The sequence below is a fragment of the Narcine bancroftii genome, chromosome 1 (assembly GCF_036971445.1).
Source record: "Narcine bancroftii isolate sNarBan1 chromosome 1, sNarBan1.hap1, whole genome shotgun sequence".
NCBI classification, from domain to species: domain Eukaryota; kingdom Metazoa; phylum Chordata; class Chondrichthyes; order Torpediniformes; family Narcinidae; genus Narcine; species Narcine bancroftii.
The window spans coordinates 380,876,286-380,896,610 of record NC_091469.1 but is presented as its reverse complement, the minus strand read 5'-3'; the positions used below and the strand labels follow the sequence as shown (position 1 = coordinate 380,896,610).

The 20,325-nt window shown below is 39.1% G+C and overlaps 1 protein-coding gene across 1 annotated transcript in view; it reads left to right on the top strand.

Annotated features, from left to right (window-relative positions):
* The window catches only part of kif15 (kinesin family member 15), a 158,928-nt gene that overhangs the window by 6,377 nt on the left and 132,226 nt on the right, over window positions 1–20,325 (top strand). Inside the window, exons 4-11 of the mRNA XM_069913478.1 lie at window positions 5,800–5,876; window positions 7,273–7,310; window positions 9,019–9,119; window positions 9,601–9,780; window positions 10,448–10,657; window positions 13,319–13,444; window positions 18,874–18,996; window positions 20,084–20,207. Coding sequence (XP_069769579.1) covers window positions 5,800–5,876; window positions 7,273–7,310; window positions 9,019–9,119; window positions 9,601–9,780; window positions 10,448–10,657; window positions 13,319–13,444; window positions 18,874–18,996; window positions 20,084–20,207 — 979 coding nt within the window. The remainder of the gene's footprint in view (window positions 1–5,799; window positions 5,877–7,272; window positions 7,311–9,018; window positions 9,120–9,600; window positions 9,781–10,447; window positions 10,658–13,318; window positions 13,445–18,873; window positions 18,997–20,083; window positions 20,208–20,325) is intronic.

Sequence of the window (20,325 nt, the reverse complement as noted above, 5' to 3'; positions counted from 1 at the left end):
AAATAAAGAAAAAACAGCCAACCTGAATTTATCATATTATTCATTAATTAAATTTCAAATTTACAAATATTATCTTGATCCTCTAAGTTAGCTAGGGAGAGTTGGAGGGGGAGTAGTGGACGCTGCAGATGAACATTTACCAATGAAATCCATATGGCTTCCAAATCTTATAAAAAATTTTTCTGATTGATTCTGTAAATTATATGTTATTTTCTCTAAAGGTGTACAATTTTGTAATTCTACTTGCCGTCTATTCAACCCTACAATTTCCACGTTACATTTCTTTGCTACTGTTATTGCTACACTTAGAAACTTTGGTAAACATCTAACTTCAAATTATGAATATCACCTAACAATAATATTCTTAGATCTTTTGGTACTTGTATTTTCATGATTTGACCCAGTAAAATACTCATATCTTCCCAAAATTTTCCAACTGCCATACCGCATGTAAGAATGTTCCTACCGCTTTATTACATCTAAAACATTGATGAGAGCAGTTTGAATTAAGTCCATGTAACTTATGTGGAGTATAACATAAATGATGTTAAAAAATTTAATTGTACCATTTGATATCTGACATTAATTGTATTAGTTACACTCTCATAACAATTTTGACCATACTTCTTGAATTTGTATATTTGAATCTCTTTCCCATCTTAATTTGGATTTAATTAGATCTTTTTTCTGCATAGTATCTTGCAATTTCATATACATGTTAGTAATAAATCTTTTAATAAAAGTATCAGTGATTAAATAATCAAATTAACTATGATCAGGTAATCTAAAATTCAATCCTAACTTTCTATTTAAGTTGATAGTAAGAGAAAATAGTATTATTTGGTATATTATAACAATAGTCAAAAAAGAACCCAAAAAAAACTATCCTTTTTATTCTACAGTTATGCCAAATATCAAAAAATGAGTTATTTACAGTAAAAGGAATGAGGGTTTGCTTTAATAACGTTTTAGCTATTTGGTAATTCTTCATTCCTCTTTCCATACTTTAAATATATGTTTCAAAGTTGGTGTTTCTCTTTTCCCTTTTAACAGTTCTTCATGCCATTTGTACAAAATATGTTCAGAATTATTTTCTCCTATTTTAATCATTTCAATCTGTACCCACGTTGTCTTTTCACCAGTACGGTAACAAGAAGACAAGAATCTAAGTTCAGCTGCTTTATAATAATTTTTAAAATTAGGCATTCTTAGTCCCCCCTGATCATATTTCTTTGTTCATTTTTCTAATGCCACTGTTGAGGAGAAAGAATTTCACTACTAACACCAGGGTAATGCTTCAGAAGAGTTCATTAGAGCGAGATATCTCAGAGAGCAGTCCCTGTAACAGCCAGGGCTCAGCTCTGAACTACAGAGTTGCACAGCTTGAATTTATACAGTGAAGTAAACAACCTAGTTTGTAAAGTCATCAGAATGGGTTACAATGACAATAAGGAGTTGATCACATCCTGGGAAGTGAAGGTTGTTCAAAGAACATAGTGTGGTTAAAGTATTTATTAGAAAACAAAGAAAGTTATCTAGAGATATTCTTTAGCAGACTTAAATGTTATCTGGAGTTATTCTTTTGCAAGCGGCACCTGGGACTAGAAGACCTTGTGGTTTCCCCCTTGCTGACTTATTCCATTCTCACAAACAACTTTTATATCATGCCACTAACCCCTTAAGAGTTACTTTGCCATCTACAGTATTCCATTTTGCAAATTTCTTCCACAGCCACCCTGGGCATTTTGTCTCGCCAAATAAATTTTCTTACATTTTTATTTAAATCTTGAAAAAAAAGTTGCTGGTACAGAAATTGGAATAGGTATTGTATTCTAGGAAAAATATTAATCTTCACACAATTTATCCTTCCTATTAAAGAAATCAGTAAGTCCTTCCATCTTTTTAAATCTTCTTTAATTTTCTTCAATAAAGGTAAGTAATTCAATTTAAATAAATTATTCAAATTCTTATCAATATTAATTCCTAAATATCTAACTGCCTCCTGTCATTTAAATCCTTTCATTTTCTTAATTTGAGTATAACCAGTCTCAATCATTGGCATCACTTCACTTTTATCAACATTTACTTTATAACCTGATATTGAACCATACTTCGCCAGATTCTGTAAGATATAGTATAACATCGTCTGCAAAAAGACTAATTTTATGTTCTTTATCTTCTATCTTGAAATCCTTCATCTCATTATCTCTTCTTATCACCTCTGCTAAAGGCTCTATGGCCAACGCAAATAAAAAAAAAAAGAGTGATAATGGACAACCCTGACTAGATTATCTTTCCAATGAGAGAGATTTTGATATTTGTCTATTTGTAACTACTTTAGCATTTGGGTGATTATAAATTGGATAAGAGCATTTTATAAAATTTGTTGGAATTCCAAAAACCTTCAATACTTGAAATAAATAGTCCCATTCTAATCTATGACATGCTTTTTCTGCATTAAAGCCAAAGCTACTGATGGTATTTTTCTTTTTTTGAGCTACATTTAATAAACTTAAAAATGTAACAATATTATCTGCTAATCTATTTTTAATAAAACCTGTTTGGTTCATATTTATCAATTTAGGTAAACATTAAGCTCATCTATTAGCTAATAATTTAGACACAGTTTTATAAGTCGGTATTTAATAATGGTCTGTATGAAGATGGAAACATAGGATCCTTTTTTTGGAATAACATTAATGATGTTTTAAATTACAATTTCATAAAAACATCAATTTCCTGTGTTTTATAAGTAAGTTGACCCGATTCCTCTTTTGTAGCTGTTATAGTTCTTGATAATTGCTTTGTCTTCAATTGCTACGCTAAAATGTTATGGGCTCTATTCCCCCCCCCCCCCCAACTCAATATTTTTGTCAAGTTCGCCTTGTATCTCTCTCTCTACTTTATATGTTTGTATTTCATTAAATTTAAATTTCTTTAAATTTCAGTATTCTTCATTTCTTATCATTTGTTTGGTTATGTAATTCTTTTTCCAAGTTTGTTATTTCTTTTTTCAGTTGGTTAACTTCACACATATATTCTTTTTAAAAAATCTTAGCTGTATAACTTATTATTTGCCCTCTTAAATAAGCCTTCATAGAGTCCCAAACAACAAATTTATTAGTTATAGATTGTTCATTTATCTGCTGTCTTATAAATTCACAAAAATCTTGGCTTTTTAGCAGTATTAAAGCCTCCATCTATAACCTATATTTGGCTCTTCCAATGCAATTAATGTAACTAAAGGGGAATGGTCTGATAATATTCTTGCTTGATATTCAATCTTTTGAACTCTTGCTTGTAGTTGTGAAGAGGTTAAAAACAATCTATACGTGAATACGTCTTGTGTCTAAAAGAATAAAATGAATAATCCCTAATGCTAGACTATATCTTCCCCAACTATCAATGTTTCATTTAATTCATAAAATTTATCAAAATTAACCATCTTATTTTTAACCATAATTCCACCTGATCTATCTACTTTGAGTCAAATGTAAAATTGAAATCTCCTCCCCCATAATTATTTTCCCCTTTGCATTGGCTAATTGCATAAAAATGTCTTGTATAAATTTTCCATTATTGGTATTAGGTGCGTATATATTCATTAATGAGCAATATTCTGAATAAATTTGACAATTTATCATTACATATGTTCTCATTTTATCAATACTTGTATCCAATATTTTAATTGGTAAACTTTTATTTATTAATATTGCTACCCCTCTGTCTTTAGAATTAAATGAAGAAGACAATACCATTCCAACCCAATCCCTCTTTAACTTCACATGTTCTATTTCGGTAAATGAGTTTCTTGTAGAAAAGCTACATCCATTTTAACTTTTTTCATATAACTTAACCTCTTTTGGTTTATTGGATTTTGAATTCCATTAATATTAATACTAATAAAATTCAATTTGCCTCTCATTAAACACCAATATTAGACCATAGGTTCATCCAGCATCTGCTACCACACCACCCCCCCCCCCCCCCACTTGATACTACTTACATAATGTATTACATTCTTAAACAATCCAGGCTTTGAACAGAAAAAAAGATAGTAAAAGGAAGTAAGAAAAAGTAAAGGAAAACCTCAGTCATGTGATGTTAAAATGTCTCTAATCCCCTGATCTATAAGGGATGTGAATAATATCACATTCTTGCCCATGATTCCGCAGAGGACAGCTTCATTCTCCCCACTAACTTGATATGTCTTGCCATCTTTCCAACAAGTCTAATAATCCATAGATCTCATCAAAATATAGTAGATCACGCGCATTATAGGTTAAACCTTCCTCTCCATTTAAACTCTCTCGAAACACAATGTAATTTCAGTTACAGTAAAAAATTTTCAGTTGTATAATTAGTTGAAGGATCAGCAACCACCTGTTGTTCTTTGTCAGGCCAGTTTCTTACTCAGTTTCTTGTGTTACAGTTATAGCTTTATCTTTCTTCGGTGGCATGTTGATCTCTTCTGTATAACTTTCTTTCTGTACTTTCTGTAACTTTTATAGTCCTTTGGGTCACTTTTTCTCAACTTTTTCAAGGAGAGCTGGGATTACCAGTCTAACCCCACATCATCACGTGGCACGCACTCCCACCCATGACTTGAACAAGAGTTAACCCTGGTGTTTCTGGCAATATTTGAAAGGCCAATTTCAATGATACACTTTTCATCACCTTCAGGCTATCAGCGCAGTTTTTGACTGTTGGAGGAAGTGAGATTTGTCTGTCCAATTGTCTCATACTGCCAAATTGTGGCCACCTGCAAATTGGAGGAACAACCTTTTATTCCATCTTAGCAGCCTCCAACTAGACTTCATCAATATTGACTTCCATTTTCTGTTAACCCCCCCTCCCCTTCTCTGCCTCTCTGTGCACTATCCCCCAACTGCAAGTGATTTAATTTTGCACAGTACCCTCTTGTTGAACTTCATTAAAAGACATGATGAAAGCTCATTGACCACAGAAATCACCTGACTTGCCAGGTTTTTTTAATTTTATTTTTATTTGTTTTTATTTCAGATTTGCAGCTTTTCACTGAAATATTTTGAAAGTACCCTTTTCTCCACTTTTTAAATAAAAAAAAATCTAAACCGATAAATTCTTACCTCCATTCAGTTGTTAATTTTCAAAGTGTGAGCGTAGCCTTCCTGATGAGGGAAATCCGTGTGGGAACACAAGTTAGGAACGGGTGTAGGTTGCTTGCATTTTGAACCTGCTCCACTATTTAACAAGGTCATGGCTACTCTAATTGTGATCCCAACTCTGCTGCATTGTTGATCTGTAGCCATCTTTCACCCTTTAAAAAAAAAATCCAAAGATTGCTTTGAAGCAGCAAATTGATTCTGCAAAAAAAATTACTTAATCTTGTCTTAAATGGAGTCACTCATTTTCAAACCAATGCCCTTTGTTCGAGATTCTCCTGTAAGACAAAGCATTCATCATGCCCTCTCAGATCTTCAGAAGCCTAGCAAGTGTAATTCAACTCTGTCTAGTATCTAAAAGTTCTCACTATAACTACCTCTTGTATGTGAGGGAACTGTATATGAAACTTGTAATGACCCAGAACCCTTTTTAGCTGTTGGATTTTGAAATTATCACTTGATTTTGGAAATGGGGTGGATAAATAAATTTTAAGCTTACTCAAGAAACTACTAATGCCAGATAGCTACTCTGATTGCACAATAAATATTTATCACATGCTGTTAGTTCTTGTTACTTTAAGGCATGCAGTGTTATGAGAGGATCCAGATGCTTAGGAGCTGAACATGTGAATTTTTCTCATTATCCATATTGTAGGAGGCTGTATTTTCAGCTGTGGGACGAGGCATTATTGAGTCCTGTATGAATGGATACAATGGTACCATTTTTGCATAGTAAGTGACATTGTTCTTTTATCATTGCACTTTGTTTTTTGAAGTTGTAAATTGTCACCCCCATCTTCCTGCTCGGGTAACCCAGCTTAGTGGCACCATCCTTGCATGGCTTCATTTCTAATAATCTGGCTTGTTTCTCCGAGCCTCTTCCCTGCATTGTGACTTCCTGAAAGCACGATTTGCCTATGTTAGCTCCTTCATGCTTGTGAAGATGGTGCTCTTCATTTGCAGCCCTAACCCTCCGTGCAAAATACCAGTGGTGACCACTGACACAGCCATCCTATTTGGCCCAAGCTCAATGCCTCATCCTTGCTACCGTTTCATTGTTCTATCTGCACAGCATTAATCCACATCTCTGCTAAACCTCTACCCTGTGAGTCTCCAGATCTGATTAACGTTAGCACTATGACTTCGATTGAAATTGTAGCTGTCTGCCACTTGTACATTAGGCCTTGTTTTTCCATAACTCCTATTCTTGCTGAATAACATTGACTTTGATTCTGCAAACTATTTGAGTTTAAATAACACATTGAAAACTCTTCCTGGTCTGTACCTCAACAACCTCTAGTTATTTCCAGGCACTCCTTTGTTCTGCTATTTCTGACGTTTTCAACAGCATTGCTGGAAATTTTATATTTGAAATGGAGTTAAATTCTTCAGTAAAAGTTGATATTCAGTGTGATTTATGCAGTTATGTTATAATCATATAACCATTCACAGAGCAGAAACAGGCCATGTCGGCCTTTCGAGTCCGCACCGGTTCAATAGAACAATTCCACTAGCTCAAACCTCCCGTTCTCTGCCAATAACCCTCCAACAACCCCCTCACCTCCATGTACACATCCAACCTTCACTGAAATGACAGAAGGGACCGTGCTGCAACTATCTAATTCAGAAGATCATTCCATTCTGCCACCACTCGCTGAGTGGAAAAAGCCACCTCTAATATTTCTCTGAAAGTGTTGCCCCCTTACCCTTAACTCATGGCCTCTTGTTCCAACCTCCCCTGCCCTCAGGGGAAAGAGTCTCTTTATATCTAGTCTATCTATTCCTTTCATCATTTTAAATACCTCTATCAAGTCCCCTCTCAGTTGTCTACGTTCCAATGAATAAAGTCCCAGTCTCCTTAATCTCTCCCTGTAATCCAGATGCTGTAAGCCAGGCAACATCCTTGTAAACGTTCTCTGCACCCTCTCCACCTTATCTATATCCTTTCTATAATTTGGAGACCAGAACTGAGCACAGTACTCCAAACCTGGCCTCACCAATGCCTTAAACAGCTGAAAGAGAAATCATCCAAAAATTCTCCACTTGTTTGCTCCCCTACAGCTGACTGATTTGTATCGTGAAGTTCAACATTTGGGAAAACTAACTAAAAATTGTTTCTTTATCCTAGTGGGCAAACTGGTTCAGGGAAGACATTTACAATGATGGGTAAGTACACACATTTTAAACACCTGCAACCTTTCTGGTGAGAAAAGTGTATGCTTTTGAAATGTTCCTGCTACAAAATTCTCAGGTGTGGTACAAGGGCAGGCAAATGGTGAGGGGTCATTGGCTGATCTAGGAGGCCTTTGTTGGAATACTCTGGGAGAATGTTCTGGAAGACTCTTTCAATGATCCTATATGGGTAGAAGTGAAAATTAAAAAAGATGAACACTATGAGACATGTTATGGGCCCAGAAGACCCCAAAACCAAGCAGCAATAGAAATTCACCAAGACAAATGGTTACTTAAACAAAAGTTACTTTTAATTTTCTTTAAACATAAAAACAGGATTAGACTTTAACTTATTACTGTTAACTTAACCTAATTTAACCCCCTTCTAATTCTAAGCACATGTGTATGTAATGTGTGTATAAGTTCAGAAAGGTTCTTTGGTTCACAGTCCAATCTCACTTCTCCAAGTTCACTGGATTTAGGCAATTATTATTCTGTACAGAATTTAACATTTATGTATCTTCACCAGGCATTGATACTTGAAAGGTAAATGGTAACTGCTCAGGAAGCTTCTTGTTGGTTTTCAGAGAAAGATTTGTTGCCCATTGGACACACACAAACTAATTCCTTCTGATCAGTTTCTTGCCGAAGAAACTTGCCCCATCAGGGTTTTCCAGATGATAACCTTTCTTTCAGGTCACCACAGAGTTACTTTTTGTTTCCCTTATTTCAAGTGAAACTATCAGAACTCAAAATGGGGTTTCAAAACAAGCTTCCAAAGGCCACTGCAGCAAACAGTCAGTCAGTCCGTCCGTCCAAAACCACATGATCTTCATAAAACAGCACACTCCACCAAAACAGCTTGCTGACTCCCAAAATCAATTCATGAGAGATATTATCAGTTTCCTGAGATGAGCCCTTCTATTTGCATCTCGTTGTGAAAATCTCCAGCACAGGAATCTGTCTTTTCAGACTTGTAGGCATCACCTTATGCATAACTCTTGCATTTTAAAACGAGATCTGCTTTGAAGATTTTTTTTATCTGTGACCTAACTAAAATCTCACAATTTATCTTCCAAAAACATATCAATACATAATATAAAATGTAACATAATCTGTTACACTTGTTTCAGCTCCTAGCTGTTTGCATGAGATGGAGGATGCAAACAAATTGCAGTATAGTGGAGGATTTTTAACTTCCCATTATTGAGTGGGAATGCCCCAGTGTGAGGGGCTTGGGTGGGGAGGAATTTGTAAAGTTTCAGAGAGGGAGAAGGAGGATCAGCAAGTTGCCTTGAATGAAGGGCTGGGTATTTCAATAACAAGACAGGGTCTGGAAACTGGGAGTAGCTACTTCTGGGTAAAACATTTTCCTATAAGTGGAAGCCTTTGAAAAGGCTATATAAAGTACACAGTTTGACCTGCTGAGTTTCCCCACCATCGTGTTTACACCTTCCTTTAGAGTGTGAATAAGGTTGAAATTTGTCAGGAAATTACTTGCATGAACTTGTTTGATAAATGCACTGACTGGCATAGTATGAAACTTTGGTTCCCATCCTTGAGATTTGGAAGTCAGTTTTAAAAAACTGAAGTGCTTCTGGAGCAGTGTTGTTTCTCAGTTTGCAAAATTAACCAATAAAGTAAACTTGTTTCCTTCACCCATACTTTTAATTATTTTAAATGTGAAGCATTGTGTTAACAGGTCCATCTGATGACTCCAACAACTTCACACACAATCTGAGGGGCATAATCCCTCGCAGTTTTGAATATCTATTTTACTTGATCAATCGTGAAAGTGCAAAGGTATTTTATATTTTCTGCTTTATTATTCATTTGGTTTTACCATGATGAAGGGCTCAAACCCGAAACATTGGTTATGTATTTTTAATCTGTGCTATATAAAGGACACTGTTTGACCTGCTGAGTTTCTCCAGCATTTTTTTTTGTTTCACTTCCTTGTTTTAAATAATTACATTGTGTTAGATTGCAAACAGGTCACACAGTGAATCGGCATGACCAAAGTATTTAGAAGAGATGAGTGCCTTGCTCTTTGACTTTACTCTCAGAAGAATGTTGGTCAGCACCAAGGGAATCCAGTTAAGAACAGGAGCAGGCGAACAGTACTTCAGTTTATTCTGAAGATGTACTGTTCACTTAGTGCTGAGTGAATCCCAAATCTAGCTTGTGTGAGATAGCCCTCCATAGTGTCCCATTCAGAATTCTCTCATCCACAAACAAGTGAGCTGTCATACTGATTCTCAACATTTCCCTATTCATTTACTAGGCTGGAAGAGGCAAAAGTTTTCTGTGCAAGTGCTCTTTCATTGAGATCTACAATGAGCAAATATTTGACCTTCTGGATCCTGCTTCAACTGGTCTGTTTCTGCGAGAAAACATAAAAACTGGTGTTTTTATAGAAGGAGTGATTGAACAAGTTGTAATGTCTGCAGCTGAAGCATATCAGGTAATTTAGTGCCATTTAATGTGCGGTGATACTAATTAGTAGATATTTGTTTAGTTGTGATCGTAATACAATCATATTTCATAATACAGATCAGGTGGTGGTGCTAAAGGGATTTGCACTTCGGTGTTAATATTTTGCACATTTTCAGTTTCAATTAAAAGTATAGATTTATGTGAAAATCAATTTAATTTTAAAACATTGGCTGCTGTAGCAAAATGTGTTTATTTAAAAAAAAACAAATAAATAAATAAATAGACATATTTTTTTTAACAGATTGAAATTTGATATGATTTTGATTTTTAAAAACCTGTACTTCCATTCCTATCTAAATTTTAAAATGCAAGTTTGTCATGAGCCCAGTGATGAGCATCGCTTTTTAGAACTCTTCTCAACAGTTCTAGAAACACTTGGTCCATTTAAGGTTAAATTTAACCGTACTTTATAAATTTGAATCTTATTCAACATTTAAAATGTTTGTTTTCATTGATCAGTTTGTAGCCCAGATTTATGTTAAAGCTGTTGCCTTCACGTACGAAGAAGCAAAAGATATTGCAGCAGTTATAATCTTAATACAATAATTTTTGACCCAAATGTGGGGATTATGGGAGTGGTGGTTGGTGATGCGGGAAAGAAACAGAACTTTAAAAATAAAATCAATTCTTCACAGGTACTGTCTAAGGGATGGCAGAACCGAAAAGTTGCCTCAACCTCAATGAACAGAGAATCATCTCGGTCTCATGCCGTCTTCACACTTGCTGTAGAGTCGAAGGAAACTGCCAATGGTCTGGTTAACATCCGGATGTCACGGCTAAACCTGGTTGACTTAGCAGGGTCAGAACGACAGAAGGATACACAAGCTGAAGGGCTGCGATTGAAGGTTAGGGTAATTTTGTGTCTGCTAGTCAGAAAGCAACTACAGTTCAACTTTTGTAATAAAAATATTTTTCAGCTGCTATAGTTATTTGCCCTTTGGTATAAAATGTCACAGAAGTTTTGTATTCTATGGTAGAGTTTTTAGGGAAAGTTGGCGAATCTTGATTCTGAAAATCCCCAGAAACTAGATGCAGGCAGTCTAAGATAAAAATTAGAAAAGCTGGAAATACTCAGCAGGTCAGGCCTACCTGTGGGAAGAGTTCTGAGAAAGGGCCTTCATTTCTGTGTAAGGGTTTGACAACATGGCAACTCTGTCATCCTCTGGTAGACAAAGTTTAAGAATTTCATGCATGTTACGTTCTAAATGTAGTATTGCGTGACAATAATGGAACCTTTACCTTTGATCTGAAACATGAACTGTTTCTCTCCCCACTGATGTGACCTGTCCCGAATATTTCCAGCATTTTCTGTTTTTAGTTTACATTTTGATTCCAGAGGTATTGTTCAAAGTTGTATGCCAAATTACTACTTGCACATTTCTTTAAATCCACCGACCTACTATCAGGAGGAAAGAATTGCTGCGGAGATATTATTGATAAATGAATAAGCAAGAAACCAGTCAGACAGCATGTGGTGTGGGAGATCTGAGGTTATCCACTTCAGGAGGAAGAATAAATAAACAGAATATTAAGTGGAGAAGTACCACACAATTTTCCTATACCAAGGGATTTCAGATTTTTTTCCACCAAAGTTGGAATGTGGTAAGGATGAAAGTTGAAATGTTTCAAAGAACATTAGGAGGATTTTCTTCACTCAGAGGATGATGAGAGTGTGGAGTGAGCTGACAGAGGTGGTAGTTTGGCAGAGACTAGATGGGCCAAAAGGCCTGTTTCTGTTCTGTTGCGTTTGTTCTATGGCTTGATGAAATGCAGAATTAACCAACAGAAAGGTAAATGAAATGTTGGCCTTCACTAAGAGGGTAGAGCAGTGAAGTCTTGCTCTAGCAGTAAAAATGCTGGTAAACCTACATCTGGAGTACCATACACAGTTGTGATCTTAATTAAAGTGGTAGGGAGGGGAGAAGAGTTCAGGAAAGGTTCACTGAGATCATCGTGGAAATGGCAGAGGTGGGCTTATACTTTTGAGTAGAGAAGGATCAGAGATGGATCAAGATTCTGAGGGAAACATCTAAAGTGCAGATGTTGGAATCTTGAGCAAACACTGCTGGAAGATCTCTTATTCATTATTGTTGTGTACTAATGCACAATGTAAAATACACAAAATTTATCAACCTCCGCTTGTCATAAAAGGCACACAGGCACCACTGGCATTGCTCCAACAATAAGAAAGACGCAAAAAAGAGTCCTTTCAGAGACTGTGGATTTGCTTTCGGCAGCATCCATTGAAAGCAATAGACTGTTCAGTACGAAAACCTTTCATGCCATCTGGCTATAGACTGACGAGGTGGAATACAAGGAGCTGTTCCTACAATTCGCATGTGGCCTCAACATGGCAGTACGTGAGGGCATGGACAGGCATCTCTCTGGGAATGGAAAATGAGCTGCTGGAGAAAACTGTGGGTCAGGTAGCGTCTGAGTCAAAATTGTTAGTCAATATTTCAGGTCAGGACCTTTTACTTCAGAGGTTAAAGTAAAAAGAGGTCAGTGTTATTTTTATGAAGGGGAAGAAAAGCTAGAGAGGCCCAATAGGTAATGTGGTCTTGGACAAAAGGTGGTGGGGGGAGGGTAGAGATTCTTAGAGGCTGCTGTCTCTTGAATCTGTGTAGAACATGACAATTCCATTAACTTCACACCCATCTTCCACCCAGCCCTCAAAATTACCTGGATATTTTCTGACACATCTCTCCCCTTCCTTGCCTCTGTCTCCATCTCAGCAGACAAACTATTCGCAGACTTCTATTTCAGACCCTCTGATTTCGTCAACTACCTTGGTTGTACATCTTCCCACCCTCTCTCTAATGATACCATCCCTCTCAATTCTTTGACTCCCCTCCTCTCTTCCTAGGATGAAGACTTCCACTCCAGGTCTTCAAAAATGTTTTTTTTATATAAAATCATGGATTCCCCCTTGCTGTGATAAATCTCATATCCTCTTACTCTGTTCTCACCCCACCTTCCTCCAGGCAGAATAGAGGCAAGTCCCTCTGGTCCTTATTTTCCACCCCAGCAGCCTCGCCAAATGACAGATTAACTTTGGATATTTCCACCAACTCAATGGAACGAGGTAGAGTAATACTGTACAACTCGATTATCCAAAATCAGAATCCTCACTTATCCAAATTTTTTTCGAGCGGAACTGACCAGGGACCTCGGGCTCCCAACACGAGCAGGGCCTCGGTGGGGAAGTGTAGATGATTGGTGGTGGCTAGCATTTTTTTTTTTTGGTGAGAATCAATCATTATTTTAATGCTTAAAAGGCCTTGCCTTGTTTTTGCTGTTGTTTAAACACTTTTACAAGTGATTTGCTGTTGCTACTGGGCTGTTTATAAAAGAAAAGATTAGTTCTCCGCAAAAACTACTTATCCAAAATAGGTCCAGTCCTGACCATTTTGCTGTACTTCGGCACAGAATAGATGGGTTTGTGCTGTTGTGTTATATGGTTCTAGTTATCTTCCAGTAATAATTTTCCCTTCTTTGTTTCCCAGGAGGCGAGCAGCATAAACCTATCGCTGAGTTGCCTGGGACATGTCATCATGGGGCTCGTTGACATGGCGCATGGAAAAAGCCGGCATATTGCATATCGTGATTCAAAGCTGACCTTCTTGTTAAGGGTAACAGAATTGTGAAACATTTTGGAGAGTTTAAACAAATGGACTTTTATTTGTTAATAAGTTAAATCACAAATTTTACAATAATAGAGATACAGTCATTAAAAACTTAAGCTTCTGCCAGTTGGGGGAAAAAATGGTTAGCTGTACTTGGTCTATTTTGGAGATAGTGTTGTGTGGGTCCCTCATCTTCCTGATTAGAGCTTTTTTTTGTGACTACGGGCATGCATTTTTGGGGTGACACAGTTAACATGGTGGTTAGCACAATGTTGTTACAATGGCAACAGTTGGGACCAGGGTTCGAATCCTACATTGTCTAAGGAGTTTGTACATTCTCCCCATGTCTGTGTTTTCCTCAGGGTGTCTGGTTTCCTCCCACTGTTTGAAACAAACCAGGGGTGTAGGAGAATTGAGTGTAATTGGGCAGCATGGGCTCATGGGTTGAAATGGCCTGTTACAGAGTTGAATGTCTAAATTTACTGTACTTTATGTCACTTCTCTGTCAGGTAGAGGTTTGCAAATAATTCTTAGTTCACAAGAAATACCTCTTTATCTCAGTCTTGAATTTCTGATACATTTCACAGAATCTTCAGCCCCTAGTTCTAGAACTGCACTTTTCTGTTTGCCCTGAAACTGTCAATGAGGAGCATCTTCCACAGAAATTTTGTGATAGTCAACCTCCCAATTTTAACCACTGATGGAAAATTTCCCTTGTATCTTCAAATATTCAGATTCAAAAGCGATCTGTATAAAAAAAAAAATTCAAATTTGTAATTTTTTTTAAACCAAATCGCCTAAAGTTGAAAATACTTGCGTAGCATTTCATTATTAATGGTATTCATTAAATAAATGTATACTGTGACAGAATATGTTGTGTTTTATATTTTTATATAGATATGATTTTTTTCAGATAAAGTGAGGCAGGTTTTTTTGTAGTGTCTTTCTTTGGCTTGGCTTCGCGGACGAAGATTTATGGAGGGGTAATGTCCACGTCAGCTGCAGGCTCGTTTGTGGCTGACAAGTCCAATGCGGGACAGGCAGACACGGTTGCAGCAGTTGCAAGGGAAAATTGGTTGGTTGGGGTTGGGTGTTGGGTTTTTCCTCCTTTGTCTTTTGTCAGTGAGGTGGGCTCTGCGGTCTTCTTCAAAGGAGGTTGCTGCCCAGTGAACTGTGAAGCGCCAAGATGCACGGTTTGAGGCGATATCAGCCCACTGGCGATGGTCAATGTGGCAGGCACCAAGGTCCTTTAGGCAGTCCTTGTACCTCTTCTTTGGTGCACCTCTGTCTCGGTGGCCCGTGGAGAGATCGCCACATAACATGATCTTGGGAAGGCGATGGTCCTCCATTCTGGAGACGTGACCTACCCAGCGTAGTTTGATCTTCAGCAGCTTGGATTCGATGCTGTCGGCCTCTGCCATCTCGAGTACTTCGATGTTGGAGATGAAGTCGCTCCAATGAATGTTGAGGATGGAGCGAGTCAACGCTGGTGGAAGCCTTCTAGGAGCCGTAGGTGATGCCGGTAGAAGACCCATGATTCGGAGCCAAACAGGAGTGTGGGTATGACAACGGCTCTGTATACGCTAATCTTTGTGAGGTTTTTCAGTTGGTTATTTTTCCAGACTCTTTTGTGTAGTCTTCCAAAGGCGCTATTTGCCTTGGCGAGTCTGTTGTCTATCTCGTTGTCGATCCTTTCATCCGATGAAATGGTGCAGCCGAGATAGGTAAACTGGTTGACCGATTTGAGTTTTGTGTGCCCGATGGAGATGTGGGGGGGCTGGTAGTCATGGTGGGGAGTTGGCTGATGGAGGACCTCAGTTTTCTTCAGGCTGACTACCAGGCCAAACATTTTGGCAGTTTCCGCAAAACAGGACGTCAAGCGCTGAAGAGCTGGGTCTGAATGGGCAACTAAAGCGGGATCGTCTGCAAACACTAGTTCACGGACAAGTTGCTCTTGTGTCCTAGTGTGAGCTTGCAGGCGCCTCAGATTGAAGAGACTGCCATCCGTGTGGTACCGGATGTACACAGCATCTTCATTGTTGAGGTCTTTCATGGCTTGTTTCAGCATCATGCTGAAGAAGATTGAAAAGAGGGTTGGTGCGAGAACGCAGCCTTGCTTCACGCCATTGTTAATGGAGAAGGGTTCAGAGAGCTCATTGCTGTATCTGACCAGACCTTGTTGGTTTTCGAGCAGTTGGATAACCATGTTGAGGAACTTTGTGGGGCATCCGAGGCGCTCTAGTATTTGCCAAAGCCCTTTCCTACTCACGGTGTCGAAGTCTTTGGTGAGGTCAACAAAGGTGATATAGAGTCCTTTGTTTTGTTCTCTGCACTTTTCTTGGAGCTGTCTGAGGGCAAAGACCATGTCAGTAGTTCCTCTGTTTGCCTGAAAGCCGCACTGTGATTCTGGGAGAACATTTTCGGTGACACTAGGTATTATTTTATTTAGGAAAATCCTAGCGAAGATTTTGCTTGCAGTGGAGAGCAGCGTGATTCTCCTGTAGTTTGAGCAGTCTGATTTCTCGCCTTTGTTTTTGTACAGGGTGATGATGATGGCATCACGAAGGTCCTGAGGCAGCTTTCCTTGGTCCCAGCAGAGCTTGAAAAACTCATGCAGTTTGGCCTGCAGAGTTTTGCCGCCAGCCTTCCAGACCTCTGGGGGGGGGGGGGGGATTCCATCCATACCTGCTGCTTTGCCACTTTTCAGTTGTTCAATTGCCTTGTATGTCTCTTCCCGGGTGAGGACCTCATCCAGCCTTAAGGGCTGTTGAGGGAGCTGGAGCAGGGCGGATTCTTGGACTGAGTGGTTGGCACTGAAAAGAGATTGGAAGTGTTCTGACCATCGGTTGAGTATGGAGATCTTGTCGCTGAGGAGGACTTTGCCGTCTGAGCTGCGCAGCGGGCTTTGGACTTGGGGTGAGGGGCTGTACACAGCCTTTAGAGCCTCGTAAAAACCCCTGAAATTGCCAATGTCCACGCTGAGCTGGGTTTGTTTGGCGAGGCTAGTCCACCACTCATTTTGGATCTCCCGGAGTTTGCGCTGAAGATGGCTGCATGCGCGTTGGAAGGCTCGTTTCTTCTCTGGCCAGGACGGCTTTCCAAGGTGAGCCTGGTGGGCAGCTTGCTTCTTTGCCAGCAGCTCCTGGATTTCCTGGTTGTTTTCGTCGAACCAGTCTTTGTTTTTCCTGGAGGATAAGCCCAGTACCTCTTCAATGGATTGCAGTATGGTAGTCTTCAGCTGATCCCAGAGGGTTTCAGGGAACGAGTCCGTGAGGCGGATTGCATCCTCGAGCTTTGCTGGAAGTTTCCTCTCACTTCGTCTGACTGCAAGTTTCCAACATTGAACCTCTTTCTGGGGGCTTTACTGTTCCTGGACTTTGGCTTGAAGTGAAGGTTGAGCTTGCAGCGAACCAGCCGGTGGTCAGTGTGGCATTCTGCGCTGGGCATGACCCTGGTGTGGAGCACATCTCGTTCGTCTCTTTCTCGCACCAGGACGTAGTCCAGGAGGTGCCAGTGTTTGGATCGGGGATGCATCCAGGTAGTCTTCAGGCTGTCCCTCTGCTGAAAAAGGGTGTTTGTAATGACAAGCCGCTGTCCTGTGCAGAGCTCCAACAGGAGGTGCCCGTTGTCGTTGCACTTGCCGACACCATGCTTGCCCAGGATTCCTGGCCAGGTTTCTGAGTCTTTGCCGACGCGACCGTTGAAGTCGCCAAGGATGACAACCTTGTCGGCTGTAGGGGTGCATTGAGTGAGGTTGCACAGATCAGTGTAGAACTTGTCCTTTTCTGCTGGTTTCGCCTGGAGGGTTTGAGCATAGACACTGATGAGGGTGATGCGACGCTTGTTTTGAAGGGGGAGTCGCATGGACATGATCCGGTCTGAGTGGCCTGTCGGGAGGTTTTCGAGTTTGGAGGCAATGGAGTTCTTGACCATGAAGCCTACACCAGATAGGCATCGTTCATCCATAGGCTTGCCAGACCAGTAGAGTGTGTAGCCCGTGCCACGTTCTTGGAGGCTGCCTACATCTGCAAGGCGGACTTCACTTAGAGCGGCTATGTCAATGTCAAGTCTGAGGAGCTCATGTGCGATGAGGGCAGACCGACGTTCAGGTCGGTGGCTGTCAGCCTTGTCTAGCATGGTTCTGATGTTCCAGCATGCTAGCTTGAGTTTGTGTATGCATACAAACATTTCAGAAGAGATCTCATTTAAAATACTGGAGTTTTGCTCAGGCTAGACAGTCCGGTTCTGAAGGCCTTTGCAAGAGCTTTGGAGAGTGCCCAAGGAATCTCACTAATGGATTGTTGTTTTGAAAAGCCACAGATGAAAACTTGGAGGATTAGGTTCGGAGCTGCAGGCTGTCTGAGTGCTGCTTGCTGTTCTGAGGGGGGTCATGCAGTCTTGCAAGCAGAGGGAGTCGAACATGCTTTTCTCTGAGCAGTAGCAGCTGGGACTGGAACAGGACAAGCTGGCAAGCTTGTGGAAAAACCCCATTTTGAAGATGGGTTGTGAGTCCTTAGTTCATCCTGGTCAAAGTCCTTGTGGTCCATACAAGAGGAGAGGACTGGCTGCTTAATATTTGATTTGAAATAAGAGAAACAAAAAGGAACTCTGTGGTGACCTGAAAGAAGGGGGTTATCATCTGGAAATTTGGCAAGTTTCTTCGGCAAGATACTGACGTGGCTGATTACAAGGAATCAGTTTGTGTCCAGCGAACAATAAATCTCTCTCTGAAAACTGACAAGAACCTTCCTGAATGGTAACCATTTACCTTTCAAGCACCAAAGCCTGGTGAACTTCATAAATGTTAAATTCTGTGCCCAGTATAAGAATTGGCTGCAACCAATGAACTTGGAGGAATGAGAAGTGAGATTGGACTGCGGATTAAAGAACTTTTCTGAACTTGTACTTAGAGTTAGAAGGGTTTATTGTTTGGTTAAGTTAATAGTAATAAGGTAAAATTTGATCCTGTTTTTATCTTTAAAGATGATTAAAAGCAACTTTTGTTTAAGTAACCATTTCTCTTGGTGAATTTCTATTGCTACTGGGTTTTGGGGTCCTTTGGGCTCATAACAATACAATCTTGCCTGGTATTCAAAAACTCTCCTGTTCTTTGGAATTAGTAGAGTTGCTGATTCGGTGGTAGATTCAGTGGTAGTTTTTCTGATGGAAGAAGACAGCAATTTAGGATATTGATAGACTACATAAGTCAAATGTCAGAGTGCTGCTGAGAAATAGCCATTGACCTTCTTAATGGTCATGGAGGGAAATAACAACAGTTCAATGTGAAATTTTTGCATTTTTGAAAGTCTGAACCTTTATAATGACAATTGACGGGATGTCTTGGAGAAATTATCGTAGTTACCCATTTATAGTTATTACAGCTGCTTCTGTGGTGTACTGTTCTCTGTTTAGTCATCTAATTAATTTTGTGACAGGATTCTCTTGGAGGAAATGCAAAGACGTACATTATTGCAAATGTTCACCCAGGCTCAAAGTATTTTGGTGAGACTCTTTCAACACTTCAGTTTGCTCGTCGGGCAAAGTTAATCAAAAATAAAGTGAGTTTAAGCCTTTGATCAGTTAAATGTGTATCTCTGAGATTGTTTGGCCAGGTTACAGTTGGACATAGTCATAGCGTAGAAACAGGCCTTTCGGGCTAACTTGTTCACTCGAACAAAAACGTCCAACGTTCCTTGGTTTAGCCATAATCCTTCTAAACAAGTGGTTTTCAAATTTTTTCTTTCTACTCGCATGCCTTTGTGGTTAGTAAGGGATTACATAAGGTGGTATGTGAGTGGGGAAAAAAGGTTGAGAACCACAGCTCGAGACCCAATTGTTACTGAAATATTTTGCTTGAGAAAAATTGTCATTGGCCTATTTCCTTTGGAGTTATGAAACCGTGCACATAATGAGTCAATTAGTTACAATTAAAACAGTGGCTTTCAAATTTGTTCTTTCCACCTTAAGCAATCCCTTACTAATCGCAGAGCACCTCTGGCATAGGGTTTACTTAAAGTGGTATGTGAGTGAAAAGAAAAAGTTTGAAAACCACTGTTCTAAACCTATCCATATATTTATCCAAATGATTCTTAAACATTGCAATAGTATGTGGCTCAGCCACTATCTGTGGCAGCCTGTTCCATACACCCGCCATCCTGTATGTGTGCATAACGTTTTGGGTAAATCTCTTCTTCCCCAACCACCACCTTTGATTGTGATTGAGCTAGTAATTGGGTTGCAGTGCAATTTTTCTATAGAAATCAGAAAATATTATTTGATTTTTTTTTTAAAGTCCTGTTTTTGGCTGATTTCAACATACTGTAACAGCATTGATCCTGCAGTATTCATTGACAATCACCATTAAATCATGGTCATCCAAGACCTTCAACACTTCCAAAAATAGGGTCTGGAGAGGCCAGGAAAAAAATGTGCTTTTTTTCCAAAAATAGATGTGTTTTATTTTGTATTAATTAATATCTGGGTAGTCTGATTTAAATTGATCAGAAATTAAGTGTGTCAATGCTGTCTTCAAATAAATAATTTCCTTCAATATTCTTCTCAGCACACTTTAAAATTGTTGCCCTGTTGTGATTATTACTCAGTTGCCATCAATCTACAAATATTTGTTTACTTTTTTGTTTCTAGGCTATAGTCAATGAAGATACTCAAGGCAATATTCTCCAACTCCAAGCTGAAATCAAGAAGTTGAAAGAACAACTCTCTGAGCAGTCAAAAGGACAAATAATCCAGGAAGTAGAGGCGAGGAGAGGTAAGACAGCTGGTCAAAAACCTTGAAATAATTGATATCTGGTATGAGTACATCGTCAAAATGAGGGAAGTGATCAAAACAGCGACAAATTCCAACAGTCATGCAGCAGAAAATTGAA